At 40.4% G+C, this 17249-nt stretch overlaps 2 protein-coding genes across 2 annotated transcripts in view; one reads left to right on the top strand and one right to left on the bottom strand.

Annotated features, from left to right (window-relative positions):
* Positions 1 to 559: 559 nt before the first annotated feature.
* LOC124170923 (probable imidazolonepropionase) overlaps positions 560 to 17249 on the bottom strand; it is a 52874-nt gene continuing 36184 nt past the window's right edge. The window contains exons 4-8 of the mRNA XM_046549982.1: positions 7169 to 7310; positions 3590 to 3815; positions 2272 to 2490; positions 946 to 1106; positions 560 to 848 (exon numbers count right to left, since the gene is read on the bottom strand). Of these exons, the coding sequence (XP_046405938.1) occupies positions 737 to 848; positions 946 to 1106; positions 2272 to 2490; positions 3590 to 3815; positions 7169 to 7310 (860 nt within the window). The 3' untranslated portion in view covers positions 560 to 736. The remainder of the gene's footprint in view (positions 849 to 945; positions 1107 to 2271; positions 2491 to 3589; positions 3816 to 7168; positions 7311 to 17249) is intronic.
* Positions 12353 to 17249, top strand: part of LOC124170921 (beta-1,3-galactosyltransferase 5-like) — a 460441-nt gene continuing 455544 nt past the window's right edge. Inside the window, exon 1 of the mRNA XM_046549979.1 lies at positions 12353 to 12521. The gene's annotated coding sequence lies outside the window, so the exon portion shown is untranslated. The remainder of the gene's footprint in view (positions 12522 to 17249) is intronic.

Raw genomic sequence — 17249 nt, 5'->3', positions numbered from 1 at the left:
CACTGAAGCTATTATTTAAAATTTCGGATCCAGAGCTGATGTCTTTCTGGGCTGTCTTTGGGCAGAGCTGGGGCTTTTGATCCGATGTATCCGATAAAGGGCAATATCCGCGGATATTTGGATCCGAGATATCCAATCCGACCATCCCTAATATTAACCCTTCAGTGGGCGTGTGGCCCTCAAGGGTGGCCCATAGTGTTTTATTTGCGCGCCGTTTTTCAAATGATGGCATTATGCACACATGATTTTCAGTAGCTGCACATTATTAAGTCCTCGAAAGCCTCACATGATAGTAGTTTGTTCGTAATCGATACATGGTTAATATTATGCACCCCATGTTTTGTGAATGTAGTCCACCTTTTCTTACTATGAGTATGCATGCTCATCACATTGAACTTCTGTACTATACCTTGTGGAGTTAAGTCATGACATCACATAATTATAGCTGCAGAAGCTGATGGGCAATTTGTTCATATTTCAGAAAATATCTGGGGATATTCCTTTTCCTTATATGTACTTGATTTTATTATTATTGATGAGTGAAGGAAAAAAATACTAATGAGATAGTATCATGTTTCCTTTCTTATTGCCAGAATGAAATATCTACAGTATGGTTCTTACAATTTACATATCCCTTTTTTGATCCATCAAATATTAGATAAATAGTGAGGCAAGTTAATTTATTATTGCCTAGTTACAATATTTTTTATATTTAACTGTATGCAATGATAAAAAATCAATATTGAATGTGGGATGCTTGATGATTCCTGTGAATAACTCGACCTTTCTTAATCACTGAGTGAATGAGATTGTGATGATTTCCCATTTGATAAATAATGTGCTCCCACCTGTGAAAAATTAAAGCCAAAATTTATTATTAGCTCGTTAGATTAAGGGGTACTATTTCTGTACAAAATGAAAACATCTGCTTAAAAAAATACTCACCTGGGAGCATTTAAGATGATGAGATCTCCATATTTTCCCACTTCTATAGAACCATGTGTGCCTGATCTACCCAGGGATGCCGCAGAATTTATTGTGGCAGCATTTAAAGCCTGTGGCATGCTCATTCCAAGGGCTGTGCAAGCTAAGTTCATCACCATTGGCTAGAGAATAGAAAGTAAATATTATCAGTTCTAAGCAGGTACTCAGGGAATCATTTTTCAGCACTTTTCTTTTATATTTGAATCTACAAAATCGTAGATTTAAGTCTCAAATTGCACTTTGATGCATGTAAATGTATTATTCTGCTAGCTTATGGCATAAAAAAACCATGGTTACTGGTGTATGAAATGCCCTTATTTTCAAGCACACCTCAAATTTTGGATTGGCTCAAGCAAAAAAATATTTTTGGTACTCTTGGTTGAATCCTGTTTTTTCATTCCTGGATTCAATGCTTACCTTTTAGAAACACATCAAACTAAGGTTACTTTTGCCTTTTCCTATGTTTTATACTTCCTTGTATTTTAAACTTATTTTGAGCGTTCTCATGACGTCATGTATTATTCTTGCATATTAATCTATGCATCAGGATCCCATTTGAACAATCATTTTTTGAGTTTTTTGTATTTTCAATTGAATTATACTGCATTTAATGTCATATGAAAGCATTTCATTTCAAGATGGCACATCAAATGAAAATAAGAGTTTTATAGGCCGTCCTCCATACGTTAGGATTCAGGTGAATTGCAAAATAACTGGGAATAATTATTATTGGTATTGGAAGTCATACCTGCATTACTGGCATGAATACTTGTAGGATAATTGGAAGTAAAACACTTGAGGTTCTGAAAGCAGTAGGTGATTTCTGTAAGTATTTTCAAATGCATGAAAATTTCCCAAATTTCTTGATCATTATCTTCTACCTGAACTGAGTAATATCTTGTGCGAAAAATCCACAGAGGAAAAATCATTCGCCTTGACCGGGATTCAAACCCGGATGCCTTGATTTCCAGCCGAGTGCTTTAGCCAGTTAAGCTACCGAGTAGTAAGTATTTTATTAAATAGTTAATGTATATATTTTACAATATATGCAGATATGAAACGTTTACATCAGTCTTAATGATGTGGGGAAATGCCATTGACAATGATCATAAGTATGAGAAAGTTTTACCTTCGTCTAAGAGGCCGTGGGTGAGTTTTTATAGTGTCATTATGGGAAGAAGCAATGCGCCTTGTATGTCATCCATAGTTCTCGTACGCCATGCATTTTGTTAAATGATTTGCGATTATTTAATCAAAAGTGTATGGTTTAGAGTAAAGGTTATTTACCATGGACAAGCAATATGCATTAGGGTTGAAATCTGTCCCCAGAGCCACAGGAACGCCTGCTTTAATTAAGTGCTGCACAGGTGGTGCCTTCAATTTCATTATGTATGCAGTTGTCGGCAAAATGACCGCTACACAGTTAGACTTTGCCATTGCAGATATCCCATCATTGCTTATTTCTTCTAAGTGGCTAATTGCTGTTGCACCAATGCTGGCTCCCATCTGTAATTAGTAGGCAATTTAACTCAAAATTATGTAGTACTCCTCCACAGTGGCACAGCGAGGGGGGGGGGTTTGGGGGATAAAAACCCCCCAGAGCTTAGAGAAATTTTTAAGTTAAATCTATTTTACTTAATTGGATTAATATTACTTATAAAATAGTGTGAAGATTAATAAAATACCCCTCAGAAGGCTGTAAAACTCACCATTTTGAACCATTTACCTTAAATTTTTTTCTGGGGGAGGGCCCCCGCACCTCCCACTTACCCTGGAGGGCACACCACACCCCCGGGAACCCCCAGTATTAATTGTGCCTAAAAACCCCCCCTAGCCTTAATTCCTAGCTCTGCCCCTGCTCCTCCATATAATTTCACACTGAATGTGGAAAAAGTTATTTTTCATGCAATTGTTAGCTATATTAACGATTTAGCTTGCCTTCATAAAGTAATTCTAGAGTAAAGACTTCATGAAGAAATTAACACGTTGCGTACGGATGGCGAGAATTCTCGTCATTTTATTCCCGAATGCTCCGGACGGATGACGAAGTTTCTCGTATTTAGGCGCGTCAACCGAAACAATTTTAAAGCATACAATATGTATTCGTTAGTACGTTTTCAGTTGTTGTTCGTTATTCATAATGAATTGATGCATCATAACATTTGATTGGGTAAAGTTATATTCTAAACATTAGCTTTTTAACCATGTTTAAACCAAAGGCATATTTCCATTCTCAACACCTCCACCCAGAATCAGCGTTCCTAGGAATTTAAATACCCCGGTACCCAGCGTGTTAACAAATAGTTTGACCTAAGACAGCGGTTCCCAAACTTTTTCTTTCTGCGACCCATTTTAGCCCATACGTTTTAGCCGCGACCCCCTAAAAATGGTTGTCTAAGTTTAAGTACATAGTTCACTTTATTATTTGTATACATCTCGCGACCCCTTTCCGAACGGCCCGCGACCCACAGTTTGGGAACCGCTGACCTAAGATAACCAGGGTGTTATAGAAATTTCCAACCTGAATATAATAATAATATACAAATACATATGTTAATACAATGAAGGACTGATTTCTATCCATAATATATCATAGAATATTTACCTCTGCACTTTTTGTTGGGTACAGCTCATCACCATGAAAATTGATTCTCAGACCAATATGCTTTCCTGCTTCCAAAATTCTTCTGCTTTGATCCGTATCAAACACTTTTTTCTCACAGAAAGCATCAATGTTTTCCACACTTAAAATGCCTCTGTCAATGAGTTGTTTTAGTTCAGGTATTTGATCATTAACAATGTTCAATGTTGCTTCCTCAGCTGTTTTATTTCTGAAAGAGGTTATTTATAGAGTGAAGTAAGGCCCTTGTTAAATGTGCATTTTCATCGACACTTGCTGTTGCTGGTAAGATGAATCGCTGTGTCATCAATGACATTGTGATCATATCTACCTTTCCCAAACTTCTTTGAGACTTTCTCCTCTTTATCCTCACTCTTACTATTACTGAGTGAATATTTAGAAAGGGTCAGCCACTTCTCGTTATGACACATTGTTTTGCTTAGAGCTGGAGATGGAACCAAAACGGTGAAGAATTGGTACCGAAATAATTCATGAAACAACTAATTTGAATAGTTTTACCATAATTTACATAAATGGAGAGATTTTATGGATGTAATCACTTGTGTGATAACTCGATATGTTATTTCAGGTAGTTTGTGTATTAACTTAAACATGGACATAGCTAGGAGGGTCCTGTTTGCGGTGCAGGGTGGAGAAGAAGGTGGGTAGAAGGCTTATGACCCCCTTGTAGGCTTGAAGGGCTCCCCACGAAGAAAAATTTAGCTAATAGGGTGGTTTCCTATTATTTTTTTACTGCCTAAATCGAAAGATTATTACTCCTGGAGTACGTATTTCACGCTTTTAGATTTTTAAATGACGATATCTATTTTTCGCGATTAAATGAAAAGTGAAAATTTTCAAGCGCGCGAAAACGCGACGCGTAAGTATGAATGCTGGGAAATCTCTCAGCGTGACGTATTTCTGGTTCCCGTTGCCGCCTTGCGAGGTGACCTTGAGGCGAGGCTTAGCGCTGATACGATGCAGGCTGCTAGCGGGTAGCCTAGTACCCTGCTGGCTGGTAGCGCTTGGCTTAAATAAGGATTATTAATAACTTATCAAACGAGGAAAACTTTCCGACCTTAGCCAGTTTTAATAAGTGATTGTTAAGACATGTTTCCCTGAGCTCTGCGCCTCATGCATGCATTGATAACCTCAGACGATGTATAACTTCTATCTTCTCCTATAGAAACTAGGTCCCTGTGACGTCACGTGGAGTGGCATCGCATGGGTGCCAATCTGGCCCTTTTCAAATGAGGATAAAGATGGACCATTGCCATTCAACTAACCCGGTATTTCTAAAACAAAATAATTTGTAGATTATGAATACACTAATGGTGGGTAACGAATCGCAATCAATGCCTTTCGTTTTCTTTTATGAAGGAAACCACCCTATTGAAAAATCAAACATTTCAGTACCATACCAACATGCCATTAGAAATTAGGCTCAATTTAAGTTCTGACAGAGTCAAATAAAAACAATTCCTTGGTCTTGATTTATGGGTATCCCCAAAGCTCCCAGAGTGGTGGTCCAATTCCCTCCCCTAAATTTCCTGGCCACGTCCATGGCTCTAACAAAGATCATGAATAATTTTTGAAAATTAAACAATCAAACTGAAGCATTTCATGAGGGAAGACCCAGAACCTGGGACCAAGAACAGATGCTAGCGGTTGAACCAGAATTGGGACCAACCTATTATTAGAAATAGAAAAATGGGAACAATGAGAATGATAATTTAACAGTTCTAGTACAGATTAAGTACCTAGGCACAACAAAAAGTGTTGCTTTCCCCTCCCTCATTCCCCCTTGCCCACTCAGAGAGAATGACTTCAAACTATCCCTATCCTGGTTTAAAGTATTTATTTTGTTAATTTAAACTTCTGGGATCTAAATTAAAGCTGCTGGGATCTTCAAAGTGATTGTTGACGAGTTAACTTTGTGGAAGTCCATGGATAGTGATAATTGAAACAGCAGTAGTATTTTTCTACACTTTTTTATTCTTTCTCAACCGGTTTCAATGCTTATGCATCATTATCAAGAGCTGTCTATTCTCCCAGTGGGATACTTTCCCCTTCAAAAAAAGAGGCCCAATTTTTTTGTGCAGTTCACTTGAGTTGATGATTCTTTTATCAATTCCAAGGTCGATTTTCTTAGAGGAATCATTGAGAAGACCAGTGGTGCAGCAAGGGGGGTTTTGGGGGATAAAACCCCCCCCAGAGCTAAGAAAATTTTTTAAGTTTCATTCATTTTACTTAATTGGATTGATATTACTAAAAGAATAGTGTAAGGTTAAATAAAAATATCCCTCAGAAAGCCGTAAAACTCACCATTTTGAACCATTTATTTTAAAATTCCACAATTTACTAATCTTGCACCTACCGCTTATCCTGGTGGGTATTCCATACCCCCACACTCACCGGTATTAGTTGCACCTTAACCCCCCCAGCCTTAATTCCTAGCTGCGCCCCTGGAGGAAACTGCTCTTGATAATGATGCGTAAGCATTGAAACCGGTCAAGGATGAATAAAAAAAAGTGGAAAAATACTACTGCTGTTTCAATTATCACTGTTCTGGGATCTTGGTTTGTGTACATGACCCTCAAGTCATCATACTATTTAAGAATACTGGCACTAGCCATGGTAATAACTTTACGGAGTCACCCGCAGCGCACAAATTGTGCGAATAATGCACAGAGAAAAAGATCATTCACCTTGACCAGCATTCGAACCCAGATCCCCCGATTTCCGGTCGAGTGCTTTAGCCAGTTAAGCTACAGAGGCGCATTCTTCGCTGTGGAAATTTGTGGACTGAACCGGGCAAGGTGGTATGGACTACTGAGCACATGATGCCACAAGGAGTCCGAATTGTGTGTACAGTGCCACAGCCAGTGAGCAAAGCCTAAACTTTGACCACATAGAGGTGGTTGCTCTTGACTACGTGGGCGTACCCAGCGAGCTGCCCCCCCCCTAGAAGCAAAAATCACAAATGTCTTTATGGAAAATAAAATTTTTTCAAGCAAATAATTTTGAAAACTAATAAAGAGCTATTACAGTTTCCTTAAAATGTTGATTTCATTCACTTTTTCCATGCTTAAATCTTACCTACAACTTGTACAACCATGGCTTGCCCCCCCTAGTTTTGATCCTGGGTATGCCCTTGCTTGACTAATTTAAGAATACTGGGACTAGCAATGCTTTGTTTGGACATAAATTTCGATCAACTCGATTGAATCCATCCAATGATTTGGACAAGGGTTTTTTTTATAACTTGATAATTGTTCATATACCTAAGGTGTTAAAAATTAAATGTCTCTGTGGCAGTCCATGATAGAACAGAAGTCAGCCCCTCTGAGAATAATATGATATTCCGTTGCTTGTATTGAAATTAGTTACTCCATTATTAATTAATTCCATTCCAATAAATCCATTAACCAGGTATACATTTTTGTGCTCCAAAATATGTAGTGCTTACCTTTTCATCCTGCATTGAATTGTCATTTATTGAGTTTGATTAGATTTTGTTACTATATGACACTGTAAAATTGACATAAATAGGAAAAAACTTACTTAGGAATAGCATGAGCTCCACAATAAGTAGAGGAAATTTCAATTGGACATTCTTCTTTGACATTTTCAATTATTTTTAGAAGTCTCATCTCCTCATCTTTTTCTAATCCATAGCCAGATTTACATTCCACCAAGGTTGTTCCTGTATGGACAGTGAGACAGTTTAAGTTAGTTTACAGTAATGCGTAGGAACATTAAGCGTAATAGGAAAACAATGAACTATTAGAGTAGCCTTTTCAAAAAAATTATTGAAAGCTAGTAAAAAGTCTGAGACTGTGCTTATGGAGGTATGCTCTTGTCCTTCCTGGCTCTACTGCTCACTTCATCTATACCAACCAACTAAATTGCTCAAAATGAGATAAAAATCTCCCCCTTCAAAAACTTATACTTGGCCATAGTTGTTGGGTACTCTTTATAGTGGGTGCTATACACTGCAGTTCATTTTATAGCCAACTTGAATTTTAAAATAATTATAATTAGGGATGGTCGGATTGGATACCTCGGATCCAAATATCAGCAGATATTGCCATTCATCGGATACATCGGATCCAAAGTCGCAGAAGACATCGGATCTGGATCCAAAATTTTTAATACATAACAGCTTCAGTGAATGCAAACCCCAATAAGTTTGGAAAGAGTTTCGATTTTATCTTTGAATGCGCCATCGCATGTGATTCTTGTCCTACTCATGAACTGTTTTATTTGAAAGCTCTCGCAGAGGTTACGTAGGAGAATTTCAGCCGTGGAAAATAAAAAAAGGCACAATACGACTGGCACATAGTGTGACTCTTCCCAAGAGATTGAACAATCATCGCGGGAATCACAGTGTCAGGAATTTGAAAATGCATTTGGATCCAAAAATATCCGATCCGAAAGATCCGGCTCCGAAAATCAAGGATCCCATCCAAATCGGGATCTGAGAAAAATCCTGGATCCATCCATCCCTAATTATAAAGTATTGATGTTTCATGCAGCAGATAATGTGGAAATAATTCACTGAAAAAGGTTTACTCTCTTACAAGCATACAAACACTATTAAGCAAATTAAAATTAAAATATTTATGATAAAATTTTGGGGGGTATCATCACCCCAGTAACCCCACCCCTTAAATCCACTACTGGTTAGCTGTGATATAAGCGTGTCAGTTCACTTGCTGAATAAGCAGTCGTGAACAAAAAGCGACATGGACGAAAACACTAGGTGATAGGGGTCCATCCCTTGGTAAGATCGGCGATCTAAATGGTACTTAAAGCCGGTGATGATGGATGACGGAGAAGCCGGTGACTTATGGATGGGGGGCCGCCAAAATTTATTCCTCCCACCACCCAGTGGAGAGGGCAGCACTGCTGATAGTGATAAATATATCATTAAAGGTTACATTGGCGAATTTCAAAGTTTATCTAAAGAATTTTATGGTTTTACTATGAGCGAGAATGATCAACAAATGTTGAGTGTTTGCAACCCGCGTGCCACCAAAAATGTCTGCCTAGGGTGGGGTGTGCTCACTCTTGGGGCCGCATCTCGGGAACCATTGGTCACAATTTGAAAATATTTTAGGGGCAGCATGCCAAATGTCCAGTGTATCGGTAGCTACCTTAGAAAATCAGTTGAAAAATACCAGCACCTTCTTATCGCCATTCATATCTGAAAAACAGCTGCAAATACCAAAATTTCTCAACTTTGAGTGCGATGCGGCACGTTTTCCTGTAATCCAATTGCAATAATATTTTACAGGATATATTTTTACACCAATTGGCATAAAATGAGGGGGCGTCCCGAAAGAAATTCGAAAAATCGAAAAATAAGGACGACCCTGGCAGCAGCCTCAGTGGGCAGTACAGTCAGCGGTGGATGGAGGATTTTTTTCTGGGGGGGGGGGGCAAAAGGGTCTCACACGTCTTCTAGTGTTTGAGATTAAAAATAAAATACGACAATTGCTGCAGAAAATGTTCTCTTTATTCTGATATGAAAGTTATTGATATTAAATTAAATAGTTGAGGCTCCGTAATACACAAAATAAAATGCTCGTAATAGCTCTATCTTGTCTAGTAAGCACCCCTTGCCCCCCAAATCTGCTCATGAGTACGGTGACACTCATTCCACTGCAGGCGTGGTAATATTTACCTTAACGAATGTAGCACTATGATGTGGAAGGCAAAGGAAACCACCACATTATTATCCTGAGGATTCGGAGCTTCTCCAATTTCTCAAATATCCAACATGATGGGATTCTCCCTGGTAAACGTCACCATGAAAAGGCTAGTAGATAGGCAAGAGGAATGGATAGCTGCGTCAATCCTATATTAGGATTGTTGAGTTATGATTATGATGATGATTTTCAGTAGTTGCTGTTTGGGTGCAATCCACTTGTCCATTCAGTGGTGTAACTAGGAATATGATTTGGGGGGGATGGGATGGCCTAGGGTGGCGACCCCCCCCCCCCTCAGGCAGGGGGGTCCGGGAACATTTTTGAAAGGTGAAATGCCTGGAAAATATGTTTTTGCATCATTTTGGCACTAAAGATTTAACTTTAAGGAGATTCAGCTATTACATGTCAAAACTAGACAATAGTTTAAAAATTTTTTTTTATTTCTCAGAAGCTTTGGGGGGGATCTATCCTCTCACCCCCCCCCCCCCATAGTTATGCCACTGCATCGATTATCGAGTAAGTTGAGACCTACCCTAAGGTACACTACAGGCTCTGAGTATCACTGGCACAGCGAAGGGGGGGTTTTTGGGTATAAAACCCCCCCCAGAGCTTAGAGAAATTTTTAAGTTTAATCCATTTTACTTATTTTGATCGTATTACTTATAGATTAGTGTTCGGATTTTTCAAATATCCATCAGAAAGCCGTAAAACTCGCCCTTTTGAACCATTATTCTTAAACTTTTTCTGGAGGAGGGCCCCCGCAACTCCTGCTTACCCTTGTGGGTATGCAATACCCCCACACCCGTAAGTATTAGTTACCCTAAAACCCCCCTAGCCTTAATTCCTAGCTGCGCCCCTGCTGAATATATCCAATATGAATTTGGACATTCGGACAGTACCTAACACGCTTTGAGGATGGAAGATACGTTGATTTCCAATACGTCGGTCAATATGACTGAATTAACTTGGTGTAGAGCCTGAGACAGGGACTTTCTGGGGTGATTGGGGGCCCTTGGCTGGAGCTCATGATGAGTCCCCCCTCAGTGGAGAATTCGCTCCCCACCGGAAAATTTTTAGGGATTTGCATGCCCGGAAATGGATTTAGATGCAATTCTGACTCTTAACGACAAGATACAATTTAAAAAAAATAAAATTTGCAAGGAAAAAAAACTATGAAGAGGTCACGAAGTGCTCCTATCATAAATAACGAAATGGTCGAAAGTTAAAACAAAACATTCTGTATAACGGCTAAAAAATAACTTTCGACCATTTCGTTATTTATGATCGGAGCACTTCGTGTTTTATATCATTCTTCTTAGCTTTTTAGTACTTTACAAATATGCTATTTAGATCGAGATATCGAGATCGAGAAAGTAAAAAAAGTTAATAATTCTATTAGAGGTACTAGTTGCCTTCGACGGGGGGAGGAAAGGGACGGGCGAACGGACCCGCCTGCTACCTGTGTCGGTCCCATACAGTTTTTTTGTCGGTCCTTTCCTCCCCTCCTTTGCTCGCGGCTATTATACGCATAAAAATTATGTTATCATTGCAATATCTCGGTTCTCGAGCAAAGCCCCATCATGCTGTCATTGCTCACATATATGGCTGACGTTTCCAGGCGAAAGAAATGAAAGGCAGTAGGCATTTTGAAAGGGAAGTCCATGAAAGGAGGGGAGACTGTCAGAATACTTCTTCATTACTCCATGGAGACCTAACTTAATCGGTAAAATACTTTAATAAAAATAATTCTGGATAATTGGAGGAGATAGTGTCCATCTTACGGGCACACCAAGCGATCAACTATCAAGCGATCAACATGTGATCGCTTGGTGTGCCCAGAATATGGAGTGCTGCCTCACCTCCGACACGTCACGACATGTTCGGGGGGTGTCCAAAACCAGGGGGGAAAATTTTTGAAAAACAGGGTACTAAGTAGAGGGTTTTAAACTAATTTTAACATTTTCCATTATTGAAAAAACTTCATTTTTCAAAGAAATATTTTGTAAATTCTCGATTTTGCAACATTTGGTTTTCTTTTGTGATGCAAAGTAAGTGTGCTTTAACATTTCGGGGGGGGGTCCGGACCTCCCCCCCCCTCCGCTAGCTACGCCACTGGCCGAGTATGGGAACAGTGACAACTCGACGCGGCTTCACCCCGAAGGACGAGATAATGCAGTGATTAATTTTAACCATGGAAGCCTAGAGTCCGGCCCCCGAGAGTTGTCCGTTGACAGCTAGAAGGGTTAGGGGGAAAGGTTGCCAGGTAAGAACATAGATCTTTCATATCTGTATAAAAGATCTATAGGCAAGAAAGGGAAACGCCCACATCACCTATAAACAAAAAGGCTCCGTGAAGAAAGCAGCCAGAAGGGACGACGAGCGTGAAGGATCCAAAGGAAGAATCCTTTGTTTTGGCGATTCGCAGAAAGGGCTTGTTTTGGTGGTTCAGGCTTGTTTCAGTGCTGCATATGCATGTGACAACGTTGTATGACTAGGCGAGGGTGTGACCTGTATTTGGGGGACAGCGGTTGGCTGCAAACAATGTTGGCGCAGGGTTCTCCGGCTCTCCTTTTAAAGTGCCATCGGACAACTCTCGCCGGCTGGACTGTACCTTTCAGAATTATTTTATGATGTCTGTACGCGATGTCCGTTGATCCGTACACCTCGGCAGAAGGACGGTTTCTCCCTGCAAGGTCGTGGCCCACGATCGACTCCCGAGTTAACGAGGGCCCGGCGACTAACAATAAGCGCTGCGGATGCAATGGGAATTCCAGCCTGCGGTGGGGCTGCATGAGCTGGCGCCGAAGTGTAACCAGTGTGGACTAGGAATCGGGTTGGTGTGGTGGCTAGAGAGATAGCTTCCCACCTTGCCAGTCCGGGTTTACATCCCGGAGGCGGCAGAGGTATTTCAAAGGCTGTCCAATCCATGCTTGAGTGCATTGTGTAGGATATTTCAAGTGCAGGGCTCCGTCCGTCGGATGGGACGTTGAGCTACGGTTCCCTTGGTGCCTTTCGTTTGGAGTAAGCTAGTGCCGACGCCGGGTTTCCCTCCACCCTTCCCTCAAGGCGCATGACCATGGATGTCGGTCGCCTCCTTCAGGCATACCAGAGGAGAGTATGTTGGTTTTGAGTATGGGCACCACGCTTCACCCGAACGCGAGACGCGCCGACGCTGCCGCATCTGCACATACGCTGCTCACCAGGTATGCTGCCGCATCCATCCCTTCTACTCCCTCTGCCTAAAGGCCGTTTTACACGGGGCACGGAATTGCGCAGGTTAGAGCTGCATTAATTTCTAAAATGGCGTGGAATTGCGCGAATGAATGACCGAAATTAGAACAGGGGCTATTTTGCCATCTCGCATCTACGGATTCTCGCATGTGTTCTAGCAATTCACCGCTTTACACGATGCAATTTTGATTGCGCCTTCGCACGTACGTCATATTGCGCAATTTTGTGTACCGTGTAAAACGGCCTTAACACTGTATCACACGTATGTGTCTCGGCTTTCGGGCATTCCTCCGCGTTGAGTTGTCCATAGGTGACGACAGTTTCTCCAGCCATACTCCTGACGTCTTCAGGTCAGAAGTGGCGATATCGAGTGTGTCGTCCTGATAAGCAGCTTTTATTTCCTGTTAATCGGTTTTCCGACTTTTGGCAATGTTATCTCTTCCTTAATTTCCCTTTTATATGCTACCCCGGCCATAGGCGGATCCAGGGGGGGGGCACGGGGGCACGTGCCCCCCCCAGACCCTCAAAAATATGCATGATTTTTAATACGGTCCCATTATCATTGCATTCGTTTTGTATTACGAGGTATCCTTGTGCCCCACCCAGAACAAAATCCTGGATACGGCCTTGCTTGTGCCCCTCCCAGAAAAAAATCCTGGATCCGCCCCTGACCCCGGCCTAGATTTGCAAACAGAACTCTGTCCGTGGATTCAGTGGCGCAGCGAAGGGGGGTTTTGGGGGATAACCCCCCCCCCCCCCCCCAGAGCTCAGAGAATTATTTAAGTTTAATCCATTTTACTTAATTGGATTAGGATTACTCATAGAATAGTGTGAGGATCAATCAAATATCCCTCAGAGAGCCGTAACACTCGCCATTTTGAACCATTAAACTTAACTAGTTGACAATTAAAATAAAAGTTTGTGGAATAGTACTGGGTTTTGTTTCACCATGAACATTTCATCATTCCACCAAGTGACGCCCAAATCAGTTGATTTCATTAAACTTAAAAATTTTCTGGAGGAGGGCCCCCGCAAATCCCTCTTACCCTAGAAAAGGAAGCTTATGCGACACCTACTTTTCAAATGAAAGTATATCCCCGTTTCTTGCAAAAAATATTTTACTACCAAATGTCATATTTTCCTCCTTCCCGCGCTAATACGCCGCCAAAATCAATCATCTCGCTCAGTGATTCAACCTGAAGGTTTGTTTGCATAGGAAGAGAGAAGAGCTCCCCTCGGGCTTAGACACAGGTGTGCAATTCCACACATTCAGGGTAAGAGGCCTGTTATTTTCCCTGGGCTACCGCTCCCCTGGGCTGCGAGAAAACTGGGTTGAATTGGGTAGTTTCCTTCATCAAAGAAAACGAAAGGCATTGATTGCGATTCGTTACCCACCATTAGTGTATTCATAATACACAAATTATTTGGTTTTAGAAATCCTAGTTTAGACGAATGGCCATGGTCAATTTTAACCTCATTGAAAAAGGCCAGACTGGCGCCCATGCGATGCCACTCCACGTGACGTCACAGGGACCTAGATTCTATACGAGTATATAGGAGTTTTACATCATCTGAGATTACCAATGCATGCATGAGGCATAGAGGTCAGGGCAACATCTCTTAATAATCACCGATTAAAATTTCCCATGGTCGGAAAGTTCCCTTCGTTTGATAGGGTATTAATAATCCTTATTCAAGCCAAGCGCTACCTGCTAGCAGGGTACTCAACTAGCAGCCTGCATCGCAGCGGCGCACATATCCTCGCCCAAAGGTCACCTCACACTGCGGCAGCGGGAACCAGAATGACGTCTCAAAGGCTTTTCCCAGCATTCATGCTTAGCCGTTTCGTTTTCGCGCGCTTGAAAATGTTCACTTTTAATTTAATCGCGATAAGTAGATATCGTTATTCAAAAATCTAAAAGCGTATAATGCGTACTCAAGGAGTAATAATCTTTCAATTTACGCAATAAAAAATAATAGGAAACCTCCCTATTCCATCCCCTAGAAGGCTGATTTCTATTTCCACTTCCCTCGCATTTTAATCGGCTTTCAAAAATGTCCGCGGCTCGGTGAAGGGTGCAATTCGATTCACTTTTTTTCATATATGTTGCAGTATCGTCTTTGTAATTGCGAGGAATAGCATTGAAGAGTTATGCATTTGATATATAATTTCATCATGAATGTAAAATTCGGTTAAAACTCCTACTTATTATTAATTATTTACCCGTAAAACCCAGATCAATTTGTCCGTGAGTGACGCGAGTAGCGTCTTTTGTAAACCTATTTATATGCACGTTGACATTTACGGCCGGTTTTATAAAGTCTGGTTAACGTTAATCGGAACATAGTACAGCCAAAACCATAGCTGGATTACGTTAGCAAGTTACAGTAAGTGAAAGTAGGTCAGAATACATTTGGTTTATACCATGATCTCTAGCGCAAGGACTACTTAACTCCAGCTTTCATACTACGCATAATTTTAACCACACATTATAAAATCAGCCCCTTAGAGGCCAACTTGAGGATCCTCTTTTGTATGTTCGTGGTTATATCCGTGCTCTTAATAAGCAATCCGGGCTGCAGCAGCCAGGGGCGTAGCTAGGAATAAAGGCAAGGGGGGGTTATAGGCGCAACTAATACTGGGGGCCTGAGGGTGCGGCATACCGGCCACGGTAAGCGGGAGGTGCGGGGGCTCTCCGCCATAAAAAAGAGAGATAAATGGTATAAAATGGCGAGTTTTACGGCATCCTGAGAGATATTTTATTAATCCTTACACTATTCTATAAGTAATATTAATCCAATTAAGTAAAATAGATTTAAATTAAAAAATTTCTGAGCTCCGGGTGGGGTGGGGTTTATCCTCCGAAACCTTCCCTCGCTGCGTCACTGGCACCATAAGGTATTGATTGCGATTCGTTACCCACCATTAGTGTATTCATAATATACAAAATATTTGGTTTTAGAAATCCCAGTTTATACGAATTTTAATCGTCAATTTTATCTTCATTTGAAAAAGGCCAGATTGGCGCCCAAGCGATGCCACTCCATGTGACGTCACAGGGACCAAGTTTCTATACGGGTAGATAGGAGTTTTACATCGTCTGAGAACACCAATGCATGCATGAGGAACAGAGCTCAGGGAAACATGTCTTAATAATCACCTATTAAAACTGGCTAAGGTCGGAAAGTTTTCTCCGTATGATAAGGCATTAATAATCCTTATTTAAGCCAAGCGCTACCAGTTAGTATGGTACTTTGCTACCTGCTAGCATCCTGCGTCGTATCAGCGATCAGAGGCTCGCCCCAAGGTCACCTCACTTGCGGCAGCGGGAACCAGAACGATGTCATACGGAGTTTTCCCGGCATTCATACTTAACTATTGCGTTTTCGTGCGCTTGAAAATTTTCACTTTTCATTTAATCGCGAAAAATAGATATCGTCATTTAAAAATCTAAAAGCGTGAAATACATACTCCAGGAGTAATAATCTTTCGATTTAGGCAATAAATAATTATAGGATAGCACCCTATTAGGCCGCACGGGCGTTGAATTACTTTTCTAATCATAAAAAATATTTTATTTCAAGACAAATTCGGGTTAATTTATATTCTAATCAGTGTGTTAATTGAATATTGAATATTTTTATTATGCTCTAGGTGAAACCTATGAGAGCAAAAAATAGAAAATACAGGAAATTTTCTACTCTTAATAATAGGCATTTTGACAAAAATATGTCATTATGGAGATTATTGCTAGGCTAACAAGTAGTAGATATTTATGCAAAAAATGTAAAATATTCAATACTAATAGCACAAAAATATGAGTTTTAACACAGGCAGTAATGAACACACACATACACATTTATGTAGAGAGTTTTGATAACATCACAACTTTAAGATGGTAACTTCACTGAGTTGAGGAGACTGAATTAAGCCCCAAACTGCAAATAGGAGTACAGCCTTCCTTTAAACGACTCAAGTGATTGTGACGTCTTTATATTTGGTGGAATTGAGTTCCAGAATCTAGACGCTGTTGTATGAAAAGATTTGAAATATATATTGGTGCGGGCTTGAGAAATTTGAAGGTCAGAAACACTGCGGGTGGAAATTCCAGTAACTTTTTTTTGCGGGGGATGAATAATTCGTACATGTATGCAGGAGTCTTTTTTTGGAGTAAGGAGAACAGAAAAAATCCCAGTATATAATTCCTTCGGCTGTGAAGAGGTAACCAATTCAGATCAGTGTAGAATTTGGACAAATGTTCATCTCTACGGAAATCAAATATAAATCTAACATAGGAGTTAATTTACCGTTGCAGACACATTTCAAATACAATAGGTAAGTCATTATAGACTAGTATACAGTTATCAATAATGGGGAAGATAACACATTTAACAAGCATAATTCTCGTGGAAATAGGAATATTTTCTTTTGTAGTTTCAATAAATAAAGAGCCTTATTCCCTTTATTACATACTTCAAGAATATGCTGATCCCATGATAGATTGCAGGTGAGCGTGAGTCCAAGATATCTTACAGTCTTGGTAACCGGCACAGTGGTGAAAGCGATACTTAAATTTGGGAGGCTGTCGTAAGCAATTGTGTTTAGAAGTCTTTTATTACCAAAAATTATGGCTTGAGTTTTGTTTGGGTTTAACTGAAGGCAGTTCAATTTAGCCCATCTGCATATTGAGCGAATCTCG

Source organism: Ischnura elegans, chromosome X (genome assembly GCF_921293095.1).
Source record: "Ischnura elegans chromosome X, ioIscEleg1.1, whole genome shotgun sequence".
NCBI classification, from domain to species: Eukaryota; Metazoa; Arthropoda; class Insecta; order Odonata; family Coenagrionidae; genus Ischnura; species Ischnura elegans.
Note: the sequence above shows the minus strand (reverse complement) of the source record. Positions and strands in the feature narration are given on the sequence as shown.